Source organism: Panthera tigris, chromosome C1 (assembly GCF_018350195.1).
Source record: "Panthera tigris isolate Pti1 chromosome C1, P.tigris_Pti1_mat1.1, whole genome shotgun sequence".
Classification (NCBI taxonomy): domain Eukaryota; kingdom Metazoa; phylum Chordata; class Mammalia; order Carnivora; family Felidae; genus Panthera; species Panthera tigris.
The window spans coordinates 74,915,271-74,931,001 of record NC_056667.1 but is presented as its reverse complement, the minus strand read 5'-3'; the positions used below and the strand labels follow the sequence as shown (position 1 = coordinate 74,931,001).

Sequence of the window (15,731 nt, the reverse complement as noted above, 5' to 3'; positions counted from 1 at the left end):
TAGCAATCTCTTACTCGACACATCCCCAAAGGCAAGGGAATTAAAAGCAAAAATGAACTACTGGGACCTTATGAAGATAAAAAGCTTCTACACAGCAAAGGAAACAACCAACAAAACTAAAAGGCAACCAACAGAATGGGAAAAGATATTTGCAAATGACATATCGGACAAAGGGCTAGTATCCAAAATCTATAAAGCTCACCAAACTCCACACCCGAAAAACAAATAACCCAGTGAAGAAATGGGCAGAAAACATGAATAGACACTTCTCTAAAGAAGACATCCAGATGGCCAACAGGCACATGAAAAGACGCTCAACCTCGCTCCTCATCAGGGAAATACAAATCAAAACCACACTCAGATATCACCTCACGCCAGTCAGAGGGGCCAAAATGAACAAATCAGGAGACTATAGATGCTGGAGAGGATGTGGAGAAATGGGAACCCTCGTGCACTGTTGGTGGGAATGCAAATTGGTGCAGCCACTCTGGAAAACAGTGGTGGAGGTTCCTCAAAAAATTAAAAATAGACCTACCCTATGACCCAGCAATAGCACTGCTAGGAATTTACCCAAGGGATACAGGAGTACTGATGCATAGGGGCACTTGTACCCCAATGTTTATAGCAGCACTCTCAACAATAGCCAAATTATGGAAAGAGCCTAAATGTCCATCAACTGATGAATGGATAAAGAAATTGTGTTTTATATACACAATGGAGTACTACGTGGCAATGAGAAAGAACGAAATATGGCCCTTTGTAGCAACGTGGATGGAACTGGAGAGTGTGATGCTAAGTGAAATAAGCCATACAGAGAAAGACAGATACCATATGTGTTCACTCTTAGGTGGATCCTGAGAAACTTAACAGAAACCCATGGGGGAGGGGAAGGAAAAAAAAAAAAAAGGAGGTTAGAGTGGGAAAGAGCCAAAGCATAAGAGACTGTTAAAAACTGAGAACAAACTGAGGGTTGATGGGGGGTGGGAGGGAGGGAGGGTGGGTGATGGGTATTGAGGAGGGCACCTTTTGGGATGAGCACTGGGTGTTGTATGGAAACCAATTTGACAATAAACTTCATATATTGAAAAAAAAAAAAAAAAGAAACTGAGATATTCCCTGGATGATGAGCCAGAGATAATTATATTACCAAAACTAGAAACAGTCTCAGAAAAAAACAAAAAAATTTAAACTGCCTAAAGGGTTTCAGTTGGGAAATACAAATGTTATATCTACTCTAAGCAGCTATTCAACACCACCACCACCACCACCACCACACAGACACACACACACACACACACACACACACACACACACACACAGAGGCATGCAAAAGATCTCCAAATAGAAACATAAACAAGCAAAAAAAACGCACATTAAAAACAGACACATATATAAATGGCAATATTTTTGTTAAAAAAATCATGAAAGAGGATCTCTAAAAAGCATATCAAGACACGTCATTCATAAGTCATTAAAAACACAACACATTACTATTACTCATCTACCAAATGAAGAAAAGGCAGACCTTACTGAGGTTTGGCGAGCTTGCACAGCACCTGGAATGTTCTACACTACTGGTGCAAATATAAATTGGCACAACCATGAGACTGTTTGACCAGTGTCTGTCAGATCTATTGGGCGGAACATGTGCTCTTCAGCAACCCATTCATAGGTATATACACAAGGAGAATGTGCAGGCATGATGTGATCTACAAGATGCATGCAAGAATGTTTATAGCAGCCAAGAAAACAGTAACTGCTCTAAAGTCTGTCAATAAATGAGGGGATAAATAAATTACAGAAGATCCTTACTGCTGAATACTATACAGCATAGAAAATAAACAGTCTGTAGCTATACACAAAAATATGGGCAAATCTCACATGCGTAATATTGAGTATAAGACACGAGACATTACAGAATACATACTTCAGGGATCCAGCTGTATCAAGTGCCAAACAAAGCAGAATAGTTGTTCCCTTGATGTGGTCAGGGAGAGACGGTGGTGACAGAGGGAGCAGGCGGAGAGAAAGGTCTCCTGCAATCGTCACCATCTTAGCAGAGCTTTCAGGGTTTCAGCACAAGGTCAAAGCTTCTGCATCAGAAGGTCACTTGCTATTTGAAAAGCTACTTTGGGGCTGCTGAGCTCCTGACTCTAGTATATCAAGTCAGAACAGGAGCAGAGCTTTCCATCATGAGGTACATACTGTCTGACCATCCAAATCTCAAGTTTATTTGGGTGGCTACCAGACAAAACAAAGTTACATGAGCAGGTGGCCTAATTCCCATATCAGCAACCTCTATCACACTGCTGACTCTCCCTCCACCAGATTCATTGTGCAATGAGGAATTCTCTGAGACTCACTGAATTTCATTCCGGGTAGGCTGGCAGGACTGAGCCCCAGGAGCTCAGAGTGGCACCATAACACATCAGTGGATTTGTTTACTTTCTTTCCTTCCTTGCTTCACTCTTGGCTACAGTCTCCTGGTTGTGTGTGAGGCCTTGCATATGCAGAAATAATGCCTTCTGAAAGGCTATGGACAAAGGATAATTTTATCAGCTCGAGGTATTTAAGCATAAATTCTAGCTTAGCATGGGCTCATCAGTAAACTATGATGACTCAGAGGTCAGAGGTGACTTTTAAGAAGTCTATCTTAAAAACTAAATGAAAGAAAATTTTTATTTTTTTAAAATGTTTATTTTTGAGAGAGAGAGAGAGTGCAAGCAGAAAGGGGCAGAGAGAGAGGAAGACACAGAATCCAGAGCAGCTCCAGGCTCTGAGCTGTCAGCACGGAGCCCAACGCAGGGCTCAAACCCACTAACAGTGAGATCATGACCTGAGCCTAAGTCAGATGCTTAACTGACTGAGCCACCAGGTGCCCCTAAGTGAAAAATACTTTAAAACATAACCAAGCAGAGTCATGAGTGGCCACATATGGCAAGCTCATCAGACCATACAGAATTAGTCTCAGTAAGGGGCTCCTGGGTGGCTCAGTTGACTTCCACTCAGGTCATGATCACTCAGTTCATGGGTTCGAGCCCCACATAGGGCTCCATGCTGACAGTGCCCAGCCTGGTTGGGATTCTCTCTCTCCCTCTCCCATGCATGTGGTCTCTATCTCAAAATAAACACAACTTAAAAAAAAAAAACAAAGAATTAGTCCAGCCAAGTCACTAAACAAAGTATAAAGCCATCAACAATCTCTTCAGGGGACACTGGAGTCCACATCATATTATTTATAATGTCCAGTTTTCAAAACAAATTATGAGACATGCAAAGAAACAGAAAAGTTGGCCTAATCATAGGAAAAAAAGTTAATAGAAACCATCTCTTGGGGCTTTAGCAGACAAATACCTTATTTAACAGGCAAATACATCAAAGCAGCTATTATGAGTATGTTTAAAGAACTAAAGGTAACTATGTTTAAAGACCCAAAGTGTGTTGAAAATGACTCATGGTATAGAAGATACTAATAACAAGAAGAAGTTAACCAAAATAATGAAATAGAAAGTGGCTCAAAAACCAGATTTGATCTGGCAAAGGGAAGATCTGTGAACTGAAGATAAATCAACAGAGAGAACCCATTTTGAGGAACAGAAAAGAAAAAGGAATTAAGAATAATAGAGCCTCAGTGACTGTGAGGCATCACCAGGCATGCAAATATAGGCAGAATGGAAGTCTCATCAATAGATAAAAGGTAGAAAGTGTTAGAAAAAAATATATGAAGGAATAATAACCAGAAACATGCATAATTTCTGAAAAACATTAATCGACTCATTCAAGAAGCTCCATGAATTCCAAGACATAAAAGTACAACAGAATGCACACCTACAGACATCGTAGTCCTGGAAAAGGATCGAGTCTAGGGAGGACTCAAACTACCCACATTTTGACTTCAGTCTGTACTTTCTAACTGATTAAGTTCTCTTAAGACCAGCAAGACCCTGGGTGATTGACCCCAAGACAATGATCCACCTGACCTTTGCTGCCCAATTGCACCTACCTACCACTTTGTCCCACATTTTCCTTATATGAACCTGGAAATATTTTTTGGCACTTTGGGGACAGCCTTTGGGACACAAGCCCACTGTCTTCCCAGTGTCGGCCTCCCTGAAACAAATTCCTTTCCTGACTCGCCACCACTCTTCTCTCTGCCTTTGGGTTTTGTCAATGGCCAGCTGCCAAACCTAGTCTGCTTGCGGCCTCTGGAGCCAGCAGCTCTGTGCCCTTGGTCTCAGGCAGCAGTCCCTTTGTGGACAGGCGAGCTGGGGAGAAAATAAAGCTGGTTTGGTGCAATTTCCTAGGGCCTAACTGCAGAGTCATCGGGCTGCTCTCACTTGCTTCACCCTCATACCTTCTCTGGCTCTGGCGTCTGGGTTCCAGCAGGTTTTCCCCAAATAATTAAAAATAGCATGAAGTGCTTTTACTTTCAGGTTCAGCTTTATGCTCATTTCCTTTCTTAACAACCTCAGTTTGTTTTCAGCTTCTGTGGGAGAAGAAAACAGCAAGGGTGAGTTAAGAGGTACCTGGATGCTCATTCTTGAACAGAACAGCAATCTATGGCTCAGGTATGTTCATTTCTAAACTGTCTTTTACATGCACTTTAGGTTTGGGCTTAAAACCCTAATTTCTGACATAAACATGAGAACTCAGAAGAGGAATGCAATAGATACATGTAAATATGTAAGCTATAAAACCTTGTGTTTGAGATTTTCCACTTAATGCTGTTACATATTCTTGTTCTAAAATCTACACATTAAAAAAAACTGAATTACAGAGGAAGTTTAAGACTACAATGAATTCTTACACACCATTCACTTGGATTTGCCCCTGTGGTGATATTTTGTGACATCTGCATGCTCTCTTTCTAAATAGATATGTAAGTTTTTCTATTAACATTCTTATTCTGATTATTATTTGGAGCAATAAGTAACAGAGGCTGTGACTCTTCACCACTAAATACTTTGGCACGTAGATCTTGGGATCCAGACATGCTTCTATTTTCTTTCTTTGGATCCATCTCATTCCCCCACAGCCATTCCTACCTCTCCCTCTGGCTACTATTCCGTCACTCTGGTAAGGACATCCCTGGCCATCCTGCTAATGCTTGCAGTGAATTCTCTGGGTATTTAACATAGCTAACCTCTCCCTTCTTCTAGGGCTCACTCTGTCTGCGTTGCCTCTGAAACCCCATGGTCTGCCAGTGCTGTCACCCCTTATAGTTCCCAGAGGCTTTTCTTCTTTTGTATTCCCAAACTGAATTAAGTCGTCTCCACTTGTAATTCAATGAACCCCTATCACTCACATCTCTCTCTCTCTCTCTCTCCTCAGGATTATTTCAGTTTAACCGGTGTACCATGTGCCCAACATGGGGACCAGGCAGAGAACAGAATAGTCAGGACACCTTTCTCCTCAAGCTTAGACCTTGGTGGAGATGATTAGAGTTGTGATCAACAGTAAAGTATAATCCTTGTTGCATTGTCCGTCATCTTCCTAGTTTGAGATGGTTACTGGGAAGTAGTGTTAACTATCCCCTTGTAACCATTCTTCCTTTCTCCCCTACTAATAGAACTCCTGCTTCTTTGCCATGCACATAGTTTCCCAGAATAATGATGGCAATTCCAGCCTCTCTTGTGGTTGTGTACGGGAATATGGATAACCTAAGAAGCGATTTAGTTTACATAGACTTTACATAGTAAGGTAAAGAGTTAGTATTCTCTGCTTAGAATACAAATGACAGCACACCAGGGACTGCCCCTTATAGATGGTTGAGCATATGATAGGATCTGAAGCTTCCGTCCTTATGAAACACAACTACATACCATCCCCAGACTACTAACCCTGAAATTTATGAGGGAGAAATAAGTGTAAACTGCTTATGACACATTTCTTTCCTAACTGTCACAGCTAAGCCTAATTCTAACCTAATAGTTATCTTAGTATCACTCTGAGGGCAGGGGCTGCAGCTTATTTATCTTTTAATCCAAGCACACAAGCACAACATGTGGCAAATAAGAGATGTTCAACCAATGAGTTGAAGTAAAAAAAAAGGGGGGGGCACAGTGAATGGGACTAGATATCAAGGAATAAAAATATGAAAAGATATCTTTCATAAACCTGAGCTGAACTGGAGCCCTTGGTGAAGCACTGAGCTGTGCCAGGAGAGAGCCAGGTCTAGAAACTGCTGAGTGGTTTGCAGCTGTCATCCTGACTCTGCAGAAACAAGAGGAGCCCATCGGGTCACAATAATACATTAGAGCAGGTATTGTGAAGATAGGAGAGTCAACAGAAATCCCGTAGAAGTTACTGATCATGGCATATGGGTAACCAATGTTTTTGAAGAAAATTATCTTGCCAGGTAATTGGGTGTCAAACATAGAATAGTAAAACAGACCTTCAGGCTTCTAGTCATGGGTCTACCATTTATTCACTATGTGCTTTTGGCAAATACCTTACTTTGACTTTCTGATCTCATTTGCAAAGTGAGTAGAAGAAGCCTACTTTGCAGGTTCTTGTTAGAATCAATGAGAGCAACACATCAGAGACTGGTGATACCCAGGATTTTGTCTCTAGCTTCATCAGAGATTTGGAGAATAATGCAGGCAGCACTCTGCAGATGGCCAATGGTAGCCTGCATTTTGTGCCATGGAAAAGTACAGAAGTGCTGATGTATTCATGCTTCGGATAACTCTGAGGCTAGAGAATGACTTTGTGGTCTTATTTTACTGTGAAGCTCTTCTGGGTTTGCAATTTTCCATTGTATCTGAGGAGACAACCTGTATGAGAAATGCTCTTCTCAGAGATTAAATATATATAATATATAATATATAATATATAATATATAATATATAATATATAATATATAATATATAATATGTAATATGTAATATGTAATATGTAATATGTAATATATATAATATATAGTATATTATATATATATTCCAAGAAAACTAAATTTCCAACAATTAATTCCTCAAAGTCGGTAGAATTTTAGTAGGAATATATACAATCTCATTCACCCTCCTTCACCTCATATCTACTTTATTTTTATTTTTATTGATATAAATGACATATAACATTTTATAAGTTTAAGGTATAAAACTTGTTGAATTGATATATTTATATATTGCAACATGATTACAATCATATTAGTCTTAACTAACATCTCTATCATGTCACTTAATTATCATATGTGTGTGTATGTGTGTGCTTAGCAACTTTGAAGTTTATAATCTGGTGTTGTTGTCTATAATCACTATGCTGTGCACCTCTAGGACTTATTTATTTACTAGTTGCAAGTTTATACCCTTGTAAACCACAAACCTCCACTTCCCCCACCTCCCAGCCCCTGGTAATTACCCTTCTACTGTCTTTATGAGTTCAGGTTTTTTAGATTCCACATACAAGTGCTGTCATAGAGTATTTGACTTATCTCACTTACTATAATGCCCTTGAGGTCCATACATGTCACAATCAGCAACATTTCCTTATTTCTCATGCCTGAACAATATCCCACTGTATATATGTACAGAATTCCTTTATCCATTCATCTATTGATGGATATTTAGGTTTCCATATCTTGGCTATTGTCACTTATGCTGCAATAACATGAGAGTGCATATATCTCCTTGAGATCCTGATTTCAATTCTTTTAGATAAATACCCCTAAGTGGGATTGCTGGATAATAACAGTAGTTCTATTTTATTTAATTTGAGAGAGAGAAAGAGTGAGTGAGTGTGTGTGTGTGTGAGAGAGAGAGAGAGAGAGAGCAGGCAAGGGGAGGAAAGGGAGGAAGAGACAGAGTCCCAAGCAGGCTCTGCACTGACAGCACACAGAACCTGGAGGGGGAGGTGAGGGGTTCAATCTCACAAACCATGAGATCATGACCTGAACCGAAATCAAGAGTCAGATGCTTAACTGACTGAGGCACCCAGATGCCCCATGGTAGTTATTTTTTAATTTTATGGAACCTCCATACTGTTTTCCATAGTGGCTGAACCAATTTACAATGTACATTTCTACCATCCGTGTACAAAGGTTGTCTCATTTCCACATCCTCACTAATGATTATCTCTTGTCTTCTTACTATTAGCCATTCTAACAGGTGTGAGGTGACATCTCATTCTGCTTTTGAGATATCTCTTATTTTCCTGATGATTAGTGATCTTTTCATTTACTGTTGGCTATTTGGATGTCTTCTTTGGAAATATGCCTGTGTAGTTCTTCTGCTGATTTTGTAATTGATTATTAAGTTGTGTGGTTGTCCACTATGTTTTTATGCCTCATTTGGAAATTCTTTTTCCAAAAGATATAAGAGCATGTTAACTGAGAATAGATACTGAAAATTTTTAAGTGCAGTGATCAGGAGGAAAACACTTATTTAGTAGGAGGAGATGGGATTTATAAAAAGTTTCAAACTTCATAGCGTCTTTAAAAAATCATTTTAGAATTTATAGTTTCTAATTTTGAATCTCATTGATACCCTAAACTTCTTGCCTCATTCAGGGCTGGGGATTCTGGTGACCTTAGTGGATGCCTTCAACAGCGGAGCGGTTCCCTCTCTGGAGAACACGGTGATATCTGTGTCCTAGTGTGAGGACTCAGTGGCTCTGCAGAGTGAGGTTCCCACAGAAATGGTCGTGGCAGTACCAGACCTGGGCTATGGAGCCGCCCCCACGGAGCAGCCCCCCCAAAATGACGAGGAGTTATGGAAGAAGTACATGGTACTTAGTCTTAATAGTTGATTCTTCATGTTACCCCCTCTACCTAAAGGGCACCTGATTGGCCATAGATTAGCTAACATTCACAGCAGAAGGATGCTGATTATTCTGAATAAGAGAGTTAAAAGGACACTATTACTCTATTTTATCTCCTTCTCCTCCAAATGCAGGCACTTTATCTGGAAATCTGTCTAATGTCTGAAGCAAAGTCAGTACAGACACTCAGATGGCCTCCTTGACGGAACATCTAGTTTCCCTGTGGGCTTGAAACATGCTTCAGTTATTTTGAGCTGGCTGCTTTTCTGTGCACTCTCACCCATTCAATCCAAAGTTCTCTGGGAAGATTGTTACCAGATCATTCTTTACCTTTATTTTACTTTGAGTTGTATGACTGTGAATCATGCCTTGTAGATAGCATTACAGGATGCCATAGCTGCACAGAGCCATAGAGATCATATAATACAAACTCAACATTTCACAAGGAAGGCTCAGGGAGTTCAGAAACTTAACCAATAGTCTTGAAGGAGTATTTCTGAGATGGTAGTAATTCAAGTTTCATTGAACAGTAATTCACACACCATAAGTTTCATGCAGTGAAAATGTACAATTGACAAAAATGTACAAATGTAAATGTACAGTGATTTCTTTCACACAAGGAAGGTGGTCTAAGAAATCTTCCTGAAAGAGGAGTGTGACATACATTTTGAAAGATTTGTACGTATCATCCAGGGTGGAAGTTACTGGAGGAGTCACAAGCAGGAAAAAAAAAAACCCAGCATGTGAAAAATATGAAAGCATCTGAGGTTACACGTCTGGAAAACTGCAATTTCTTCTGACTGGTGGAACCTAGCACGAGTGGAGGGAAGCAGCATTGGCAGACGAGGCTGGAGGAATAGTGAGACAGGCAGGGTCTTAGAACATGCATTTGTAGGTGGGGGGCGGGGAACAACTAGGGAATTTGATCAGAGCAGTTTTTTTCTCAGAATATTTCAATGGAAGTTCAGGTTAGACCTGCCTGATATGTCTCTGCCCTTTGTGGTTCCCAGAGTTTAGTGCAGATGAAGAAGGAACTAGAGGGAAGCTGCATGAAGAAAGATGAGCTTCTCCATGAAGCACGAGAAGCCTTAGCAGGTATGGGGAGGGCTCTGGGCATGATGGGGAGGGAGGTTCCTGCCAGGCCCTCTGAGACCTCTGACAGGAAGATCTTCTCGAAGCAAGGAGTTTCCTCTCCTGTGGAAGACATGCTCTGCTAAATCTGAAAATAATGAGACAAGGTGTGGTTGTTCGTTGGCCAGCCAGTCAGGGGGCCTTTCCCACCTTGTTCTCAAACCTGCCCTCGATGTGTGGTCACGAGTTAAATTTGGACATTTCTGTCTGCTCTTCCCAGACAGTTTGGTGTCTGAGAAAGTGGTGGTTGTGGGACAGAGGGTTTTTGCTTTCAGGCTTAACCATTGTTTTCTTGCCTGGAGCAGAGGAGCAAGCCAAAAGAGAGACAGCTGAGAAGGAAAAGCGGCTTCTTGAGAAAAGGTGTAAAATGCTGCAGCAAAAGTTAGAGACTCTAGAAACAATTTTCCAGGAATCCATGGCCCAAATGAGAGAGGAGATAAAGAGAGAGAGAAAAAACCTTCTGAGAGGGCAGAATGAGAGGATTCAGAGGCTGGAGGTAAGCCTGGCTCGGGTCTGGGCAGTGACTGCAGAAGAAAGCCCTGGAACCCTAGCAAGGGAGGACTGAAAGTTAAAGCAAAGCCAGACAGAGAAGCACTGCTGTCATTTACTGCACCCAATTCACTACAAGCCCTGAATCTGTAATGGCTTGTGTCAGGGCACGTGGGCTGTGTTCACGCTGAGTTTCTGGAGAGTCCCATAGGAACTTGGTAGCTCCAAGAATTTCCGGAATATAAATCACCTTCCCAGGACATGTGCTGCTGTTCTGAGGGATTCCTGGATGATCTCACGGAGCCAATATTAAATGGGGTCCTCAGATTTATCATCGAAGATGTCCTAACTGGGTGTATGTAATAAAAGCAGCAATTGGTTCACTTTCCCAAGATTATTGCCAGTTTTCAGGCACCCTACCCACCCAAAGACCCTAAGACAGATCCTTGCTGACCTAAAACCATCAGATATGTATAGACTCAGAAGTGAGGGGGACTGATAGCTCCGAACCTGTAGCTGTCCCCAGGAGAGGATGGCCTGAGTCAGCATGCGACATAGGGGAAATTCTCTCTTCTCCCGACTGGAAGTGTTTGCATCAGATTTCTCAACCAGCTTAGACATTCCCATTATTTCTAAGATGTGGGTGAGCATTTGTGTCATTCAGATGAAAGAGTCCCTCCTAAATAGCATTAATAGAATATCATACAATTGTCCTCACACCTGTTTAGCACCCACGCAAAACCTTAGTGATGGATGAATATAAGTAAGGTGGTACTGTGCTTCTTATTCTTCAGCCCCAAACCAGGAGATATTCCTGCTGTAAATGATCTAATAAGAGAGAATACTTGAAAAAGGAAAATGCAGATAATTTTATAAACTATTAATATGTAACCTTACTCCTGAAAGTTTGGGATCTTTAAATGTTTTTCTTTTATGAATGTATCACACAATTTTAGGCCCAAACAAAAATCATGACTGGTAACAAGCAACATACTGAAACTGACTGCACTCCAAAGATAATGGAGAACAATGACAGAGAAGATACTTCGCAGCCTTCGTGGTGGCCTCAAATTTGTGAGCTGCTACAAGAGTTGATTTTACTAATGGTCAAGTTTTTCTCTTGTATGTAATTTCAGGTAATTTTCACAAGTTTTCATAACAGCTTTTTGATATAGCTTATTTTCACGCGTATGTACCTTTTCTATTTTTCAGCAAAATTTAACAGAAAAATTTTGAACAGAAAAATTTGAACAGAAAAAAAAATTTGAACAGAAAAAAAAACAGAAAAGTAGAAAACAGAAAAAATAGAAATGCCCTACTATAGGGCATCAATGGTTGACAAAAGATAGAGTAAATGTGGCTGGACAGTTAATTTAAATGGATGTGGAAATAACTGATTAGAAGACAAAGAGAAGGTCAAATTTGTAGCCTCCTGGAAAGAAACACATTGGAATATATTTATCAAGAAGTGCTTCTGAAAGTTGCATCTGAATAATTACTCAAATAGATATCCATAGTGTGTTCTTGAGTAGGATGGGACAGCACCATATGCAAAGCAATTCTTTCTTGGTTTACCTGTAAATTTTATGCATTGCAAGTTAAAATTTCAAAAAGGCTAATTGTAAAATTTAAACAGAGCTGATCAAAAAAATCAAAAGCCAAGACAATTCAGAAGAGGTACAATGAAATGTATAGATCTGCAAGAATGAGAACAGTGTGTCACCGAACATAAATATAAAAACATAAGAACAGAACACACCGTGTAGTCTAAAAGTAGACACCCCACCACATATAGGAATTAAGTGCATGTGAACAGTGTTATTTACGTACTTATTTTTTTAAGTATATTTATTTTTTTTTTAGAGCAAGAGAAAGCACGTGCATGCACACACACACAAGCAGGGGAGGGGCATACAGAGAGGGAGAGAGAGAATCCCAAGCAGAATGCGCACTGTCAGCCCGCTGCGCCACGTGGGGCTCAATATCACAAATCATTAGATCACGACCTAAGTCAAAATCAAGTCAGTCACTTAATTGACTGAGCCACCCAGGCACTTCCCCCAGTAATTTAAAATAACACTTTGGGGGCACCCGAGTGGCTCAGTCAAACAACAAACTTGATTTTGGCCCTGGCCATGATCTCACAATTTGTGAGATAGAACCCCACAGGCAGCAGGCTGACAGTGCATAGTCTGCTTGGGATTCTCTCTCTCCCTGTCTCTCTCTCTGTGTGTGTTCATTCCCCCACCCCAAAATAAATAAATGTTTTTAAGAAATAAAATAAAAAAGTAAAATCAGTGGGAACATACAGTTCAGTATGAACTACATAACAGCTGTTGTCAGACAACTGTAGAGCTGTGTAGAATAAGAAGGTGAGTAGATCTATTGTAAATTTTGTGTAAAGTAAGTTCCAGCTTGACTTCAGATGAAACATCAAAAAGCTCCACAGAAACAGTAAATGTCAGATAATTATAAAATTATGTTGGAACATCAAATTTATTTTTAAATGCCATAAAACCCAAAGATGTATAAACACTGACAAAAACTACATTAAAATAAAGATAAATTCATTATAGTGAAAAAGAACCTAAAGAAATTCAGAAGCCAAGAATGTTCTGAAGAGACAGCCTTGATTTCTGTCAGAGGAAAGAGCTGATTTATATGAGTTATACATCATAAAGGGCCACAAATCAATAAAAGTGGGCAAGCTTTGAACAGATAGCTTATAGAAAAGCAAGATATTCAAGTAACTCAAAATAAGAGAAATGAAACAAAACTATAAGATGCAATATTTTACCTCCCATGCTATCAAACTGTGTTTCCAATGTTTCTGAAAACCTGTCCTTTCATGGAAGCCCAAATTGTATAATATCTATTGCAAATTGTGTCTAATATATATTAAATGTTAATAGATGTCCATTTTGGCACCACATATTCAGTTTTAAGGTATACACACACTCTCTCATACACACACAGAGTCATGAAAATTGTGTATTAATAACATGTCCATTGTGGCATTGTCTGTAACTCTAAAGATTGGAACTACTTATATGTCTATATGGGAGTGGTAATGTAAATTTCAGCACACTTCTACAATGGAAAATTATATAGCCAGAAAATTGAGAAATAGCACGATTTGTAATGACACAGAACAACTTACTAGATCTATTGCAATGTGGAAAAACTGGGGTGCCAAGCAATGAGACTAGGGCACTATTTCTGCAAAAAAAAATGGAATTCATAATACTTATTGGTATACACATGAGGAACTAGCACTGTTGGTTGATTCTAGGGGAAACTAGGTTTCTGAGATCAGGAATGAGAGGAATACTTATTTTATTCGGTATAAACCTTTGTATCTTTGGAAATTTTACAAGGAGAATGTAATACTTGTTCAGGAGTATAAGAAAAAAAAACCAACGATGCTGTTTATGGTGATGATGGTGGTGGTGATGATGACAATGATGATGGTATTTAGGAAATTTTACATTCTTAGAAAAGCATCAACCAGTTCAAAAGAGAGGTGTAATAGTGAGGTCCAATACTGGGGGGAAAAACACATATCCTAATCTTGTTTATATTATAGGGTTGAATTCTACTTCCTTAAATTCTTTGAAAAATAAAGTCTGAATAAGAATATGATGCAATTCTGAAATCCCAGCTTGTGTGTCTTCGCTTTCCAACTTCAAATTACAGTTTTAGATGTTAGTTGTATAGTGTGTCTGCGGTGTATCTTGATGTTTTTGGACTTCCCTTTCAGCTGATGTTTGCATGCTTTGTTTTTGTTATAATGAACTACTTCCAACTGCACAAGCGTGACATGTTAACACCTCTATTCTAGATACCTGTGCACAGTATTCAGACTTCTTCCAACAACCTCTACGATCCTCACCTTTATGTTGCAGACTGGTTTCTCCATGAAGTCTTGGATTTCCTGAATCCTCTAAAGCGGGTTGGGTGGCCCTCCTTTGTGATCTCATTGTACCTATGGCATGATTTTGAAAACTTAAGTTATCCATTGACTCTGTTTCGCTGATGATACCTCACTGCTAGGGACAAGTTTATCTTTATCATTGTAATCTTAGTTCCTATTTGCATGTCCAACACTTGATCAGTAACTGCAAAATGATGGTTGAACACATTCCCCACTCTCTAAAGATTCATCTTTAACAAAAGGTTTATTTATTTATTTTTGAGAGAGAGAGAGAGAGAGAGCGAGCATGAGTGGGGAAGGGGTAGAGAGAGGGGAAGAATGAGAGAATCCCAAGCAGGCTCTGCACTGTCAGCACAGAGCCTGACGTGGAGTTCGAACTCATGAACTGTGAGATCATGACCTGAGCTGAGATAAAGAGTTAGATGCTTAACTGACTGAGCCGCTCAGGTGCCCAGTTCCTGTTTTCTATATATATCCTAATTATGACAGATGCTTTAAAGGACCCTTAAAACAAAGGGTATAGTTTTTGACATAGAGAACAAAGACAAAAGAAGATGTAGATAAAATTAAATTTCCTCATAACCTGCAGCCCAATGACAAATACTTGAGACAGGGAGAGTATGACATTCCTCCAGGAACTCCCAACTGTGTTAATATTAATGCTTTGCTAGTGGCAGAAACAACCTTACCTCGACAATAGTCAGACTTCCACGATCTTGTAAGTCTTCTTTAATATACGAAAATCCTCTTGGAGACTTTCTTTTTCTCTACCCCTCCCACCTTAAAAGTATGTAATCAATCACTCCTCACAACCCCAGTACAACTCTTTCTCTCCAGGAGTCCTGTCCCTGTGCTTCAATTAAAGACACCTTTTTGCACCAAAAATGTCTCAAGAATTCTTTCTTGACTGTTCACTCCTGAACCCTACATCAAATCACATAAGTTTTAAGATTCTAATACAAAGGGTGTGGAATGAATTAGGACTACAATTCCTAGGAAATAGGACTGTGAGGATATGCATGCTAATTGAGACTTGCTATAGTGTTCTTCCTGAGAGAAGGCTGATTCATCATGTATTCAGTTCGAGTTTCCTATGACAACTACTCATGAATGACATCACTCACTTTTGACTCACAGGTCAAAGGAAAACATTTAAAAGAAAATATGAAAAGATACTCAACATCACTCATCATCAGGGAAATGCAAATCGAAATGACAAGATATCACCTCACACCTATCAGAATGGCTAAAATCAACAACACAAGAAAAAACAAGTATTGGTGAAGATGTGGAGAAAAAGGAACCCTCGTGCACTGCTGATGGGAATCTACACTGGTGCAACCACTGTGGAAGACAGTACGGAGGTTCCTCAAAAAATTAAAAATAGAACTACCCTACAATCCAGTAATCACATTACTGG

General features: G+C 39.7%; 1 protein-coding gene across 1 annotated transcript; it reads left to right on the top strand.

The window, feature by feature from the left end:
* The first annotated feature begins 4,226 nt into the window (after nt 1–4,226).
* LOC102958344 (guanylate-binding protein 6-like) lies at nt 4,227–14,613 on the top strand. The gene is made up of 6 exons (XM_007079145.3): nt 4,227–4,568; nt 8,507–8,724; nt 9,768–9,852; nt 10,194–10,384; nt 11,334–11,513; nt 14,219–14,613. Exons 2-5 carry the CDS (start codon nt 8,635–8,637, stop codon nt 11,505–11,507), a joined length of 540 nt encoding a protein of 179 aa, XP_007079207.1. The 5' UTR covers nt 4,227–4,568; nt 8,507–8,634; the 3' UTR covers nt 11,508–11,513; nt 14,219–14,613.
* The last annotated feature ends 1,118 nt before the right edge of the window (nt 14,614–15,731 follow it).